The sequence below is a fragment of the Sinocyclocheilus anshuiensis genome, unplaced genomic scaffold (genome assembly GCF_001515605.1).
Source record: "Sinocyclocheilus anshuiensis isolate Anshui unplaced genomic scaffold, SAMN03320099.WGS_v1.1 scaffold185, whole genome shotgun sequence".
NCBI classification, from domain to species: Eukaryota; Metazoa; Chordata; class Actinopteri; order Cypriniformes; family Cyprinidae; genus Sinocyclocheilus; species Sinocyclocheilus anshuiensis.
The window spans coordinates 1,617,066-1,632,789 of record NW_015539887.1 but is presented as its reverse complement, the minus strand read 5'-3'; the positions used below and the strand labels follow the sequence as shown (position 1 = coordinate 1,632,789).

Sequence of the window (15,724 nt, the reverse complement as noted above, 5' to 3'; positions counted from 1 at the left end):
TGAAAAGCGAGGTGTGCTGTGATTGGCCAGCTATCCAGTGCGTTGTGATTGGCCGAATACCTCAAGCGTGTGATGGAAATGTTACGCCCCTTACCGTGTCCCGGTGCAACGAGGTCTATTCACAAACAACTTGTAACACTCCAAAGACAAAGGAAAACTTGAAATCGCATCATATGACCCCTTTAAGAGCCCTTATAATATCAGGCATATCGTGTATTTAGAGCACTGAGGAACTGTTCTCATATCAGTAGGTGATATTTAACCAGTTGAAACGCAAAAACAGAACAATTTTTAACAGATTGCTTCCTGGTGAAATTTATCACCAGGCAAACATAAATAGATAAACAATAAAAGACTAATCCATTTACAAGACTTTCCTCTTAAAAAAAGGGATAATGAAAATGTGTTGTCAGACTCAGCATTTATATTAAAAAGAGCAGGAAAGTGTTAACATCATCAAAATGTGTAAATTATAAGTGGTGCATTTTAGATATTTTGTTTTTCTAAGCACCATACGCGTATGTTTTCTGAGCAACATAGTAAGTAAAGCACATCTATTCATGGTGGTCAAGATAATAAACATGTAGCAGCCTTTTAATAATGTGAAAAGTTCCCCCTTTTTATGAAACATCTGGGTCACTAAATCCACTGTAATTTTAGATTAATTATGTTCTTCTTTGGTCTAACAATAAGTGGTAGACTATAACATGTTTACAAATAAAAAACAACAACAATACAATTACAGAAGAATTTGTTGGTCAAAACTTGTAGGACTTTTCAATTTTATTGTTTTGTTATCTGAAGTGTGCTGAGATAAACAGCATTCATTATATGTTATTATTAGTGCTGTCAAACTATTACATTTATATTATTATATTTTATATTATATATAAATATATTTCATATATAAACATAACATATTTTTCTTAAATATATACATGCATGTTTTTGTATTTATATATACATAATAAATATACACAGTATACACACATATATTATTTAAAGAAAAACTTGTGGATGCGATTAATCGCGATTAATCGTTTGACAGCACTGGTTATTATATACAAGTTAATCTGAAGGGTTCAAGGTGCTGCATGCAAATATCTTGTTCAGATATTGTTCGGATGTCCATAATATGATCATTGTTTAAACAGCACTTTGCGAATGATGGCCATAAAACCTGTTTTGACTGATTATTAATTGCTTAAATATGTAATCATATCAGGCCATGGCAATAAAAATGAACATATCTAAATGCAAACATCAATGTTGATGTGTTGAATGAGTATGTCGAGTGTTTTATTACTATATGCGTGTGTGCGTGTATGAGATTTGAGTGACAGGGTGGTCTTTTTTAGTGGTGTGGGGGGTGAACGGTGACATTGTCCCCCTTCGCTGTCACGTGCTGTGGAATATGCTGGCTGCCTTTGTCAGCCTGTGACTCGTTCTGCTTTTCTGGCAGTTTCATACAATGGTGCCCTCATGCACTATGATGTTATCAAGCCCCTCACAGTACGACTGCTGGAATTCAGGCCTGCATGCAAGCATCCTTACCTGGGACACATGGATAGCACAACCTTGAGACACAGCAAGCACTCATAGCAAGGAGGACTCAAAGGAGGAGTCAAATATCAGGTGATTTTTTTTTCTACCTGTCTTTTTTGGCTTTAGTATTTTAATATTATGTGTACGGTGGGGTCTTAAAGGCTTGAGGTCACACTGAAAGCCTGGGAATCAAATTTTGATTTTAAACTGAAAACTAAAAAAATGTTATGATGTAAAATGGTGAAGAAATCTTTCATATTTTGTAGAGTTTTTGTACAATCAAATTTGTAATCTTGATCATGTGACAGTCAGATGTTCTTGGTTCTGTTGAAACTCAAGATGCTCTCTGGTTCATTTTCAAATCATGATCATCAAGTTTCACACAAAATTCATGTTCATTTTCCAAATCAAATTCTCACTCAAATTGTGATTATATATTGTAAAGAAAAAAAAAGTTCAAAAAGCATTTTGAATACTGATCTATTAAAACTCACAGTATACTTTAGTAATACAATAATATATTTTTACTCTTTTTTTTTTTTTTAAATAACACACTACTGTTGAAAGGTTTTAGGTCAGTAAGATGCGTTAAATTGATCAAAAATGACAGTAAAGACATTTAAAATGTTACAAAATTTCTATTTCAAATAAAAGCTGTTCTTCTGAATTTCCCACTTTCGTTATTCCTCAAAGAATCCTAAAAGAAAAAGTATCACAGTCCCCACAAGAATATTAAGTTTCAAATGAAGTTATTAATAATAATTAGTATATAATTAGAGATGTTGCTTGAGCAACAAATGAGCATTTTAGAATGATTTCTGAAGGATCATGTGACGCTGAAGACTGGAGTAACGATGCTGAAATTTCAGCTTTACCATCACAGGAATAAACTGAAAATTGAAAACTGTTATATTAAATTGTATTAATATTTCTCAATATTACTGTTTTCACAGTATTTTTAATCAAATAAATGCAACCATGGTGAGCATAAGAGACGTCTTTCGAAAAACATTACAAATTTTACTGACCCCAAACTTTTGAACGGTAGTGTATAATAACTGAAAATGAATTCATGGCCATGGATTATGCTAAATTAATTACTTATATTTAATATTGTACTATGTACATAGTACTTATTAGATGTGATAGAAAACTATACACATATTTAAAATGTGACACATGATTAACTAATCATTATTTACTATTGACTAATGATTGCATATATTTTAGGATGTTTATCATTATTTTTAATAATTATTTAATAATTTTATTTTTAATTATTATTATTATTTTCAAAATTGTTTTTTTGTTTTTTAAACACGTTTGTATACATCAAGTCTCATTGTAGTTCATGACAACCATGTCACATTTTCTTTATGTATTTATTTTGAACAATTTATGCATTTACAATCTTTTAACCTGATTCTAATACAGTCATGCTGTTCACACAGGATGTCTCTCAGAACAGAGGGGGCCCAGTGTGGTGGTGTTGCTGTGGAGTTTGACGATGATAATGACAGAGATTCACCTGTGATCAAAGCCAGGAATATACCACGTATGTTTCTTTACTTGAATCAAACTATTTATATTGGGCAGGTTTAATACTTCAAACTAGTCAAATACCTGTGATATTTCCATATAATTACACACTCAGTTTGCTTGACAGAATATGCAAGGAACAGTTCACACAAATTTAGTGAACATTCGGAAAGGCTTTTCCTCTCATGCTTTTCATGCTTTTCCATAACACCAAAAAGAAGGTACAAAACGCTTGATCTATTCAAGTCAAGTGCGATATTACAGTTATACTGTACATACGTTTATTGTTTTGGACTACAAACCGATTAAAATTTAATTACTGTAAATCCAGCCAAGCTTTTCATGTTTTTGACAGTTTGTGAGGAAAGTATGTGAATGTCCGATTCACTTTAACTCGTTCACAAAATACAGTGATGGTTTTCATGAATCAGAGTGATCTGGTTCTTGAGTTTATGGTTTATGAGACTAATCTAAAATCCTAAGACCCCATTTATCATAACTGTATGGAGCGACCAACATAAATCTTCATCATTTTTACTTTTGTGCTCCACGGAAGTAAACAAAACAAAACAAAACAAAACAAAACAAAACAATCAGAGTGATCTGGTTCTTGAGTTTATGGTTTATGAGACTAATCTAAAATCCTAAGACCCCATTTATCATAACTGTATGGAGCGACCAACATAAATCTTCATCATTTTTACTTTTGTGCTCCACGGAAGTAAACAAAACAAAACAAAACAAAACAAAACAAAACAAAACAAAACAAAAAAACAAAACGAGTTTAGAAAGTAAACAATCCTTTTAAATTTTAAGGTAAGGCTTATTATAGAGTGATTAAAATAGAAAAACATTCTGCTATTTTATATTAGAAGATGCTAAAAATCTGCAGAGCCTGCTTGTTCTTGCCGTCTGGCATTAAACAGTCTATTATTCTACAACCAATGCGCATACAAGTAATAAATCTTTAAAAACTCTTTATCTCATAGGATCAGCCCTCATCTACCTCAAGGGCCCCAAGTTCCTCATCTATGTGAGCGGAGCGTTATCTATGTGGGTAAGGAGCTGTTTTCATATCTGCAATGCTGGCACTCAGTAAACAGGGCATGAGCTCTGGCACACTATTACAGGTTTTTTTCATGATACTTTGAGGACCACACAAAATATGTGAATTATGATATCTCAGGTATGATATCTTGAGCTGATCATGTCTTTTCGCATGCCAGGGTGATCTCATGTGGCACTTCGCCATCTCTGTCTTCCTGATTGGGCTGTATGGGCATAACCTGCTGTTAACTGGCATCTTTGGACTGGTGGTGGCCGGATCGGTGCTCTTATTAGGGGCTTTGATTGGAGACTGGGTTGACCGCAATCCGAGAAACAAAGGTGAAAATGCATTATGTAGTGCATTTAGGGTAAAAAACAAAAAAGAGAGAGAGAGAGAGATGTCATGTCTTATTTATTTTGCAATATTATTATTATTTGCATTAATACATCATAAATTTACATGACAATTAAGTACCTTACATATTCTCAAGATTAAATATTTCACCATTTTAATTATTATTTAAATTGTCAAAAAATTTAATGAATGAAACTGACTGCATTAATGAGAATTGTCATGAAAAAATAGAAGAAAAAACAACTAATGAACTAACTAAATTATTATAATATAAAATATAAATTATAAAAAATATAAATAACAATACTAACAACAAAGGTCCTTAAACAGGCTCTAAAAAATATATATTTTTTTTATTTTATTTTGAGAAGAAATATGACAGAAACATTTTTTTTCAACTGATGAAAGTATTTTTTTTTTGTTTATTTTAAGTATCATAATTCCTCTATCCATCTGAACAGTGGCCCACGCATCCCTATTTATTCAGAATATCTCAGTGACCGTCTGCAGCATTGTGCTCATGCTGGTGTTCTCGTACAAAAAGTGGATTGAGGAAATCTGGGACGGGTGGCTAACTGTAAGTCCTTCTTACACTGTTTGTACCCTAAAAATGTGTCATTATTATGCCCATTCAGAATGAAATTATGTGTTCAGAGTAGCACTGTGTGCCTACTGTCTCTGGCTAGTCATTGCTGAACATAAGCATTCCTGCTGTTATGACATAGCATAGTAACTTATTGCATCACACAACTCACACAAGGTGGTTTGTTATACGGTGGTGATCGTCCTGGCAGATGTGGCGAACCTCGCCAGCACAGCTCTCACCATTGCCATCCAGAGAGATTGGATAGTGGTGATCACAGGCTACAACCGTGGTCACCTCGCAGGTATGGCCTTTACTTCTGTTAGCATAATGCTAATCTGTGAATTGGAAATCATAGGTGTTTTAAAATTTACCAATCAAATGCATTAGATACTGCATTTACTTGCAAATAAACATGTACTGTATCTTCTCTACATAGGTAGCAATTCCACATGGTGCACAAAAACACTCCACACAGGAGAAAAAACTCAATTGATTTCAGCAGAGTTTGATGCTAGCATGTTGCTAAGCATGTTGATTACCTCCTGATACAGGAATGAATGCTACAATGAGGCGGATCGATCAGGTGACTAACATCCTGGCTCCACTGGCGGTGGGTCAGATAATGACCCTGGCCTCTAATGTGGTTGGCTGTGGCTTCATCTTAGGATGGAATCTGGTGTCCCTCATTGTAGAGTTCATCTTCCTCTCCAGAGTCTACCGGATTGTACCAGCGCTGTCCGTCAAACCACCAGCTATGGAACATCAAAGCTATTTAGAGAAGAAAAGAGAAAGAAAACGCTCACAAGGTAATAAAAGATTCAAACCCATGAAATATAATGTATATTTAAAGTTGCACTCAGTAGTTTGGTGTGCATTTTAGTCGATATTGCAGATATCGCCTCATACTGACACCTGATGGTGTGGATATAGCATATTACAGAAGTTTTCATTTACCGATACCTTTGTAGAAATGTGTTATTCACTATTCAGAACTGATTTTTTCTTTAAAATTCCAATTTAGTTTCTGAATTTGAAATGAAATGCAGTTTAATTTTTAATGGAAAGGAAGAAGAATTAACAATGAATTGACATTCATATAACAAATTTTTAGCAAAAAAGGAAAAGACAAACTTTAAATGTGGGATTAATAAACTCCTGTTTGAAAGTTATGAAAAATGTATGCCTTATGGACATAAAGAACAGCAAAACAACAGATATAATGATAGATAGAACAACAGAACGATAGATAGAACGATAGATAGAACAATAGATAGAACGATAGATAGATAGACAGACAGACAGACAGACTGTTCGATAGATAGATATATAGACAAATAATAGATAGAACGATAGAATGATAGAACGACAGAACGATAGATAGATAGATAGATAGATAGATAGAACGACAGAACGATAGATAGATAGAACGATAGACAGACAGACAGACTGTTCGATAGATAGAAAGATATATAAATAGACAAATAATAGATAGAATGACAGAACGATAGATAGACAGACAGACAGACAGTTCGATAGATAGAAAGATATATAGATAGACAAATAATAAATAGAACGATAGATAGAATGATAGGACAGAACGATGGATAGATAGATAGATAGATAGATAGACCATTCGATAGATAGATGGATAGATAGATAGATAGATAGATAGACCATTCGATAGATAGATAGATAGATAGATATAGATAGACCATTCGATAGATAGATAGATAGATAGAATGATAGGACAGAACGATAGATAGATAGATAGATAGATAGGACAGAACGATAGATAGATAGATAGATAGATAGATAGATAGACCATTCGATAGATAGATAGATAGATAGATAGTAGTCAACATTTGAAGTGGATCATAAAAGTTCATCAAAGTTGTCCTAAGTCAAGAACACATTTTGGTTTTAGGACAACTTTGATGAAAGGTTTTGATCCACTTCAAATGCTGACTAGTGCAGCCAGACAGACAGGCAGATAGATGGATAGATAGAATTACTGATATATAATCCAAATCCACAATCCATCTTGGTTTGTTCAGGCAAGACCTCAGCATGTCCAGCTGCTGCCATCTCAGAGGAACGCACCAGCCTGCATTTACAAGAAATAAGCAGAATACCAGTGTGCCTCCATCGGCTGCGTGGGCTCCTCAGCACCTGCTTGGAAGGATGGAGGGCGTATTACAGACAGCCTGTTTTCCTCGCCGGCCTGGGCCTGGCCTTCCTTTACACCACAGTGCTGGGCTTTGACTGCATCACCACCGGCTACGCCTACACCCAGGGAATCAGCGGCTCGCTGCTCAGCATTCTGATGGGTGTGTCGGCTGTGGCGGGGCTTCTGGGTACTGTGCTTTTCACAAAGCTGCGCAAAGCATGTGGCCTGGTCAACACTGGGGTCATTTCCAGCGTGCTGCACCTAGTTTGCCTGTTGCTTTGTTTGTGCGCCGTGTTTGCCCCCGGTAGCCCCATGGACCTCAGCATGCTAAATATGGGGAATGCATCAGATGTGGGAGGGATGACCGGAGGTCACCAGAGGCACGGATACCCACTGCGTGGAGGCAGCAACCAGCCTCTGCTGCCAGACCGTTCCTCCATTCACTGGACCAATAACACTGTGCTGTTTGAGAACGCGCCAGCAGGGACTGAACCAGAGTCTTACGTCTCCATCATCCTGCTGTTCCTTGGAGTCATTACAGCTCGAGTTGGTGAGTAGATGCCTGCTTTGTCCTAAAATATACAAAAATAAAAATAAATTAACAAATAAAAATGTATACACCATTGTTTCAATTTGTGGGGTCAGTATGATTTTGAAAAAAAAAAAAGTATCTTATGCTCACTAAGGTACTTTTTAAACTTGAATATATTTTTAAAATGTAATTAATTCCTGTGATGGTAAAGCATTTCAGCATCAATACTCCAGTCTTCAGTGTCACATGATCCTTCAGAAATCATTCTAATATGCTGATTTTATCCTTAAGAAACATTTCTGATTATTATCTATGTTGGAAACAGATATGTTGCTTTTTTGTGTGTGTGTGTGTTTGTGTGGAAATTATAACACATTTTTTTCAGCATTCTTTGGTGAATAGAATAAAATAGAAATAATCAGAAATAGAAATAAAAATAGAATACAAATATAAATCTTTGTAACAAATTTTTACTGTTACATTTAATACATTTAATGTGTAATCTTTTTCATTCAAATAATTAATTATTTTTAAAAAAATGGGCAAAATCTTTTATTATTTCTTAGGAAAAATTCCTAATTCCTATTTCATTGCTTACTTAATATTTTCAAAACTTCTGTCTGCAAAACAAAGTCATGTTTATGGAAGCGTATATTTTGATCTCAAAATTCTGACTTTTTTCTCAAAATACTGAAAAATGTGAGATATAAACACAGAGTTGCGAGATACTCGCAGACACTTTGAGAAAAAAAGTCTTATGCGAGTTTTTTGTAATTGCAAGATACAAACTCACAATGCTGAAAAGAAAAGTCCAAATTGTGAGATATAAACGTGGATTTACGAGAAAAAAAAAGTCTGACTGGTGTGATAAAAATTCAAAATTAGCTTTTTCCTTTTTTAAATTCTAAATTAATGTCTGACAATTCTGAATTTATGTCTCCCAATTCTGACTTATTTCCTCATAAAACAGGGAAATGTTATTATAGAGATGACAACAAGTCTCATAAAGTATGAGAGCGTTTATGAGAGTGAAGATTATTTCTGGTTCTAAAATGTCATGTGGTATTAGTAAGAATCGTTCGCTAACTGATTATATTACACGTTATATCACCATGACATGTAACCTAAAATAATATATGTTGTGGTGTTATGTGACCCTGGACCACAAAACCAGTCATAAGGGTCAATTTTTTTAAATTGAGATACATCGTCTGAAAGCTGAATAAATAAGCTTTCCATTGATGTGTGGTTTGTTAGGATCAGATAATATTTGGCCGAGATACAACTATTTGAAAATCTGGAATCTGAGGGTGCAAAAAAAATCTAAATACTGAGAAAATCGCGTTTAAAGTTGTCCAAATGAAGTTCTTAGCAATGCATATTACTAATCAAAAATTAAGTTTTTATATAGTTTCGGTAGGAAATGTACAAAATATCTTCATGGAACATGATCTTTATTTAATATCCTAATGATTTTTGGCATAAAAGAAAAATCAATAATTTTGACCCATACAATGTTTTTTTGGCTATTGCTACAAATATACCCCAGCGACTTAAGACTGGTTTTGTGCTCCAGGGTCACATATATGGTGTTGTTGTTTTCCAGGTCTCTGGTCCTTTGACCTGACAGTGACTCAGCTCTTGCAGGAGACCATATGTGAATCAGAGCGTGGGGTGGTGAATGGAGTCCACAGCTCCATGAACTACCTGATGGACCTGCTGCACTTCATCATGGTCATCTCTGCACCCCAGCCACAACACTTCGGCATCCTTGTCATCATCTCCATCCTGTTCATTTTCACGGGACACACCATGTACTTCCTGTATGCCAGGAAAGTCAAGAGGAAACCACGTACAAACACATAAGCAACACAAATCTCTCTAGTGAACGTGTCTCAATCCCTGCGCTGTGCCGTGTGTTAAGATTCACTTACACAAAACGCACTGCATCCAGCTCAGTACATTGAAAAAAGCTGTCGCCGTGATCTCTTCGGAAGAAAGAAAGGGTTTGGCAGCAGCGTAGTACTCAGGTGAACATAACCAGGAAACAGCGGCTCCTGTTGACAGTCAAAAGAAACACCATCATAATAAACTTCGGCGAGCCAAGATTTCCTGGAAGTTAATAAGTGACTTAAAATGCACACTATTACAACAAGTACATAACTGAACATAGCTGACACAACATGTTTTCATGGATTATTAGCTAAGTAAACACATTTTTTGTAAATCTTCTCACATAAACAGAAACCAGTTTTTAATAAAACGCCAGTAAATGTCTTCTTTTTTTTTTCCAAGATTACTTAGTAATTTTGAAAATTGGTACTTAGCACACAAACTACAAATCTCTTCTAACAGACAAAAGCTGCTTTTAACAGCATGTAAGGGGAATAGCTCTTTTATTATTTGTGCTTTTGACCGACTGATTAATCTTTCAAGTGAAAAATTAGTGAGTTTTAACAAGACCGTGGACTGTATCTGTTCCCCGTTTATATAAGTATTATGTCAAGGTCTTTTAATTGACTACTTTAACTGAGTGTTACTTTTGAGTTCAAAGTGGATGAAGACAGAATCTTATACCTCAGCACTTAACTGTTATGTTCTGAACTCTAGCTTGAACTTATTTGTGGACAGTAACTACAGAAGTAATGGTTAACATATATGTACAGTACTCAGACTGCATTGCATCTGTTTCAATTGTGTTAATAATCTATTTTATGGATTATGAAACACATTTTATTTCCCAGATTATTTTTACTGCTGATGTGTTATGTTAAATGTTGTTTGAGGATCATTTAAGTGTCAGACAGTTTAATGACAACCAATAAAACCGCTTTCAGAAGGAATGCCTGTTGAAATGAATACTAAATGTGGCTTACAGTGCTGTGTATTTTGTTGAAATATATACTCCATCTAAAATACTTAATTTTAAAAATATATATATATACTGTACATAGTTGTCATGACCTTAAATTACAAATGATTTGTCACACCATATATAACTAGTTAGGTGAGCTGCAAAAAAGTTTAATGCAAAAAATGAAAATTTCAGCAACTAGTATGTATCCCAATCTATACATTCACTCAAAAGTACATTAACAATGCTATTTATACAGACAGTGAATCTTCTATAATGAACATGTTTTCACTGTCTATATTTTTTATGAAATTTGTCTGTTTTTTTAGGGACCTAATGGGCAGGTTTGTAATTCTGTCTTTTGTCCACCAGATGTTACTAAACACTACTACAAAAAAAAAAAAAAAAAAAAAAAAAAAAAAAATTTCCCTCAGCCATTCCCCTTGACTTTTTTTTTTTTTTAACATCAAAAAAAAAAAAAAAAAAAAAAAAAAAAAAAAAAAGCCTCACCCTGTTTTGGTGACTTTTCCACATGTGTATATTGTCAACAAACAGCCTCATTTGAATTGTTTAATTGTATGGAAAGAATGGCATGAGAAAAGTGTGGTAAGTTTATGTGATGCAGTACTTGAAGTTCAATGACAGTGAACATGGATTATAAACCAGTGGACAAGTATTATACTGTATACTAGTACTTACCGCTATAAACCAATACTTACTTACTTACTTTTAATACTTACTTACTTAATTCTTCAGCAGATTATGAATAATATTGTCACTATGAACAAGGGCAGTTTAATTCATGCATATTATGACGTTTATTGTTTACTTTGAATGGAGATCGGGGCAGGACTAGGGCAGCTGAAGACAGGGTATCTTTGACTGCTGACTATGAAGATGGCAGTGACAGGACAGGGAAAGCCTTGGGCTCTGTTAGGGTCCATGACAGGAACCTATGGGCAGTGACAGTGACCTATGGAACTGTGAATGTGGTGGCCTGAGATAGGGATATTTGGAACTCGAATGAGAGGCTCCACAGGCAGCAACAGGGAGATCTGAGGCAGTCCTAACACTAGTATCTGAGTGGAATGGAACACTTGGACTAGAGCAGCCTGAGACAACTAGAAACAGGCAGCTCTGGAACCAAGGAGACCATGGGAATGGCTTTGGCTAGGTTCATAACAAGAACCTATGGTGGAGTAGTGACAGGAACATCACCGGCAGGGAGCTTTGAAAACTGGACAGTCTAAGAAAGGGAGCTCTAGAGCTAAGCCATTAATGGATACTGGCTTTGACTAAGACCATTACACAAACAGGGGCAGGTGCGGGACCTTGAGGACCAAGCTGTCCATAAACACCTGAGGTGGCTGTAACAAGAAATCTTGGGTTGCTCTCACAGGAACTAAAGACATAGGAGAAACAAGACAAGGAGCCGGCTTTGGGTGCTGACTTTGGCTGGGGCCATTACAGTTCCCTCTAGGCTAGCCATATAAGGGAGCAAAGAAAGTTACTTTCACATAAATTTTAATGATTTCACTAAAGACTACAAACCTGACACACTGACACAAACCACTCGGACCCAGGAAGCCCAAGATAGGGAGCTGTGGTACCAGGGCACCAACTTTGGAAGTGGTGTGATCTCCGCCACTGGCTCTGGGGCAGAAATCTTTAGGGCAAACGTATGCCCTTGGAAGAGGGCAGCCATGGGAACCAGCTATGACTAGGGCCAAACAGATTGGAACATCTTGGGATGTGGAGGGAGACAGGCACTAGCTCTGAGGAGGCTCAACCTCTGAGACAACATAGAGAGGAACATGTTGGGGGCTAGGACAGGGAGCTCTGGGGTGAAGTCGCCTTGCTTGTTGATTTGACAAGAACCTCTGGGGCCATGATAGGGATCTTGGGTCCGAAGCCACAACTGCAGAGCCACTACAGGGGTTCCTGTCCTTTTTTTTACACTGTTTTTAGGTTCTCCACATCTGTGACCTAAAACAAAACAGTAATCACATTTTCAGAAGTGAATCAGAAGAATGTTACCTGAAGCTAATGTCTGTAGTCTTACAGTTATAAGAAAACAAAAAAAAAGACTTTCAAACTTTTCAAAAAGCAAGTATGATTTAGTTGATCTTAGGCTTAGTACCTTGAACCAGTCGTGGAGAAGAATCTTGCTTAATCGAAGCCGCTGCTCTGGCTCTTGCTGGATACAAGAACTAATCAACTGGCAGCATTCTATGAAGAACAATGTAAAAAATGTCTGATTATTACTTTGAACTTCACACTTTCTTTCAGATCATGTTATTCTAAAACATCTTTATACAATTTGCTTCATGAAAAACTCACCTTCTGACAAGCCAGCTTTGGAGAAGTTGTTTGCATTGATCTTGTTCAAGTCATCAACGTTGGGAAAATCCCCGCACACCAATGCGAACAAGAGAACACCAAGGGACCAGACTGTTGCTGGCTTCCCATTGTACTCACCCTTCTCCTTAAACTCCGGGGGGCAGTACTGATCAGTGCCTGGAGGAAAGTGATTTTGAAACATCTGTAAGTTTGCAATATCAAAGCATTTTTCTAAGCATCCATTAGCATTTGGTGCTACAGGTATATGATTCACAACAATGGTTCCAATTTTATGGCTTGAGGGATAATACACACCAGTGAATATCTTGTAGGCCGATTTCTTAAGGAGGTCGCCACACCCAAAATCAATTAGCTTGACTTCATGGGTCTCCTTATTAATGAGCAGATTTTCAAGTTTGATATCACCGTGTAGAACCCCACGGCGGCAGCACATGTAGGCAGCCTGTGTTGCCTGCCGCATGACGACACAAGCTAAGCCTTCATCGATGCTGCCTCCGTGGCGTTCTGCAAATTCAAACAGGTCCTCGCAGGGTGAGGGGCGCTCCATCACCATAACATAATGGTTATGCTGGTCCTGCCAGTCCAGCAGTTGGATTATTTCTGGAATGCTGGGGCCTCTGTTGGCGAGGATGTGCAGTGCAACCTCTAGTGGAAGGGGCTTGGAATGACCCGGCTAGAGGAAATACAATTTTTATGATGGTTAGATGGATGTGGATTCCCAAATTAGGATTCAGACCAGTATTTCACAAAATGATCACAATGGCAACTTATCTATTGAAAAATCAGCTATAGTAATATGAGATGTTTTACAGTAAATTGAATAGACAGAGGAGAAAGTAGAGAACACAGCCTACTTACGATACTGATGTATTCCACATTCTCCGTCTTTGCGACATATTTCACTGCTACCTAATAAATAAAACAACAAACAGATTGTTAAAAAAATATTTACAATTAATATAAATGCAGAGATCAAATTAATCCAATTCAGATGATTAATCTGCTAGCTAGATATTGTAAGCAAAAAATTAAACCTTAAAACCATCCTGCCGACGACTCCCCTCATACACGGCTCCAAAGGTCCCTTCACCCAGCAAATCGCCGATCACATAGTGGCAGGAATTGATGACTATTAAAGGAAAAACAGGGTTAGTTGAAATATCAAGTATTGACTGCAGTGTTGTCCAATTCTTGTTTAATTAATAAACAAGTGACAATAAAATGTATCAAGAGTGTGTGCGTGTTGTGTTATTGCGGCAGTAAACTTACCCTCAATTTTTATCTTTCCATTTTTTTCCAGCTGCCTTGTCAGAGGTGACACAGAGACCTCTGTGGAACTAACTGAAGTTTGGATGACATTGACGCTCCAGTTTGATGTGGTGCAGACTGGAGTCTGGGCAATGTCCTTGCTCCAGTTGGAAGGGGTGCGCCGGACTGGAGTCTGAGCGATATCGGCACTCCAGTCAGAAGCGGTGCGGTCTGGAGTATGGGTGATGTCAGCGCTCCAGTCTGATGCTGTGGGTGCTGAAGTCTGTGTGACGTCAGTGCTCCAGTCTGACATGGTGCATGCTGAAGTCAGGCCAGCATAAATGTTCCAGTCAGATGGCGTCTGGGCAAAATCACCACTCCAGTTCGATGTGGTAAAGACTGGAGTCAGGCCGGCATTGATGCTCCAGTCAGATGCAGTACGAAGGACTGGAGCCTGGGCAATGTCAGCGCTCCAGTCTGATGCGGTATCGACTGAAGTCTGAGCGACATTGTCGCTCCATACTGGTGGTTGGAGGACATCTGCATCAGGATGAACAGCAAGATGTTCCTCTGCTGCAGGAGAGACTTCAGGGTCACTGCCTGAAGGTTCCTGATGATTGTGGGTCTCTATAGTACAGATGAACTGCTGTAGTGAATTCTGATCTAATGAGGGGATATAAACCAAAGCATAGTGTTAATCAAACAATATTAATTATTAATTGCATATTGCATAGTGGATACTCATTTTACTGCATCTAAGCTGTTAATTAGTATTTAGCTTTTTGGATCCTTGTACATATTCTTAAAACATGCCATTTACCATCAGGACTTCTAGATGGTACTGCCGCTGCGTCAGTACCCTGAGCCTCATCTTCACCCTGAACTGAGCTGGCCTTCCTGCTGTATTTTTTACCAGCTCTCCAACAAGAGGTCCACCTCCTCAACCTGAACCTCCTTTTATTTTTCTTAGAGGTGTCCTCCTTCCTCCCTTTCTTCTTTTCCCCATCCACATCCTCCTCTCCAACACCAGCTGGATGTGGGTGGGCTTCCACCAAACTAGTGAAAGACTGTGGCGGTGTACCATGGAAATTGTACACACGCCCAAAATCTTTTTCTGCCTCTTTGCAACGAGAGCTACGTTGACCCATCGCTATCGTGATTTAGCAGCAGAATGAGCAAAACGAGCGTTGCAGAACGTTTCACCTTTATAGAGTTTTTATGATGTCACAATCTACATTTAGAACAACTGCCTTATTCTATGGAGCCTCTCACCGTCACGCGGAAAAACATGACGGTTCAATCTTCTTGTGCAGCGCCAAGCGCCAGTTTTAATGAAGGGCACAGAGCACACAATTATTAATTAAGCGATTATTACACGCTTTGTCATTTATCTATTTGATTTCAAGTCGAATACAAGCAGAAATTATGTAGTATAATTTACTGAGGATCATATACAAAAACATACATCATACATAGTTATACCGTACTAT

At 37.1% G+C, this 15,724-nt stretch overlaps 2 protein-coding genes across 2 annotated transcripts; one reads left to right on the top strand and one right to left on the bottom strand.

Moving 5' to 3' along the window:
• The first annotated feature begins 1,537 nt into the window (after nt 1-1,537).
• On the top strand, nt 1,538-10,136 carry LOC107685554 (solute carrier family 40 member 1). The gene is made up of 9 exons (XM_016482176.1): nt 1,538-1,635; nt 2,997-3,100; nt 4,074-4,141; nt 4,311-4,470; nt 4,948-5,063; nt 5,247-5,373; nt 5,624-5,878; nt 7,127-7,789; nt 9,378-10,136. Exons 2-9 carry the CDS (start codon nt 2,998-3,000, stop codon nt 9,635-9,637), a joined length of 1,752 nt encoding a protein of 583 aa, XP_016337662.1. The 5' UTR covers nt 1,538-1,635; nt 2,997; the 3' UTR covers nt 9,638-10,136.
• A 2,413-nt stretch (nt 10,137-12,549) lies between these two features.
• Nucleotides 12,550-15,447, bottom strand: LOC107685590 (serine/threonine-protein kinase pim-2-like). The gene is made up of 8 exons (XM_016482238.1): nt 15,055-15,447; nt 14,256-14,897; nt 14,021-14,115; nt 13,845-13,895; nt 13,281-13,659; nt 12,966-13,142; nt 12,766-12,854; nt 12,550-12,611 (listed from the first exon to the last, which is right to left on the bottom strand). The coding sequence occupies exons 1-8, from the start codon at nt 15,380-15,382 to the stop codon at nt 12,579-12,581; spliced, it is 1,794 nt and encodes a 597-aa protein (XP_016337724.1). The 5' UTR covers nt 15,383-15,447; the 3' UTR covers nt 12,550-12,578.
• Between the last annotated feature and the right edge of the window lie 277 nt (nt 15,448-15,724).

Bases quoted from the DNA above. Each gene is read 5' to 3' on its own strand.
- LOC107685590 (XM_016482238.1), bottom strand. From the start codon at position 15,382: ATGGGTCAACGTAGCTCTCGTTGCAAAGAGGCAGAAAAAGATTTTGGG. The intron at 13,896-14,020 runs GTTTAATTTTTT...TTTATTTATTAG, and splicing joins GTCGGCAGGATGGTTTTAAG to GTAGCAGTGAAATATGTCGC. The intron at 13,660-13,844 runs GTAAGTAGGCTG...TATTTCCTCTAG, and splicing joins ATGTGGAATACATCAGTATC to CCGGGTCATTCCAAGCCCCT.
- LOC107685554 (XM_016482176.1), top strand. From the start codon at position 2,998: ATGTCTCTCAGAACAGAGGGGGCCCAGTGTGGTGGTGTTGCTGTGGAG. The intron at 4,142-4,310 runs GTAAGGAGCTGT...TTCGCATGCCAG, and splicing joins GCGGAGCGTTATCTATGTGG to GGTGATCTCATGTGGCACTT. The intron at 5,374-5,623 runs GTATGGCCTTTA...CTCCTGATACAG, and splicing joins CAACCGTGGTCACCTCGCAG to GAATGAATGCTACAATGAGG.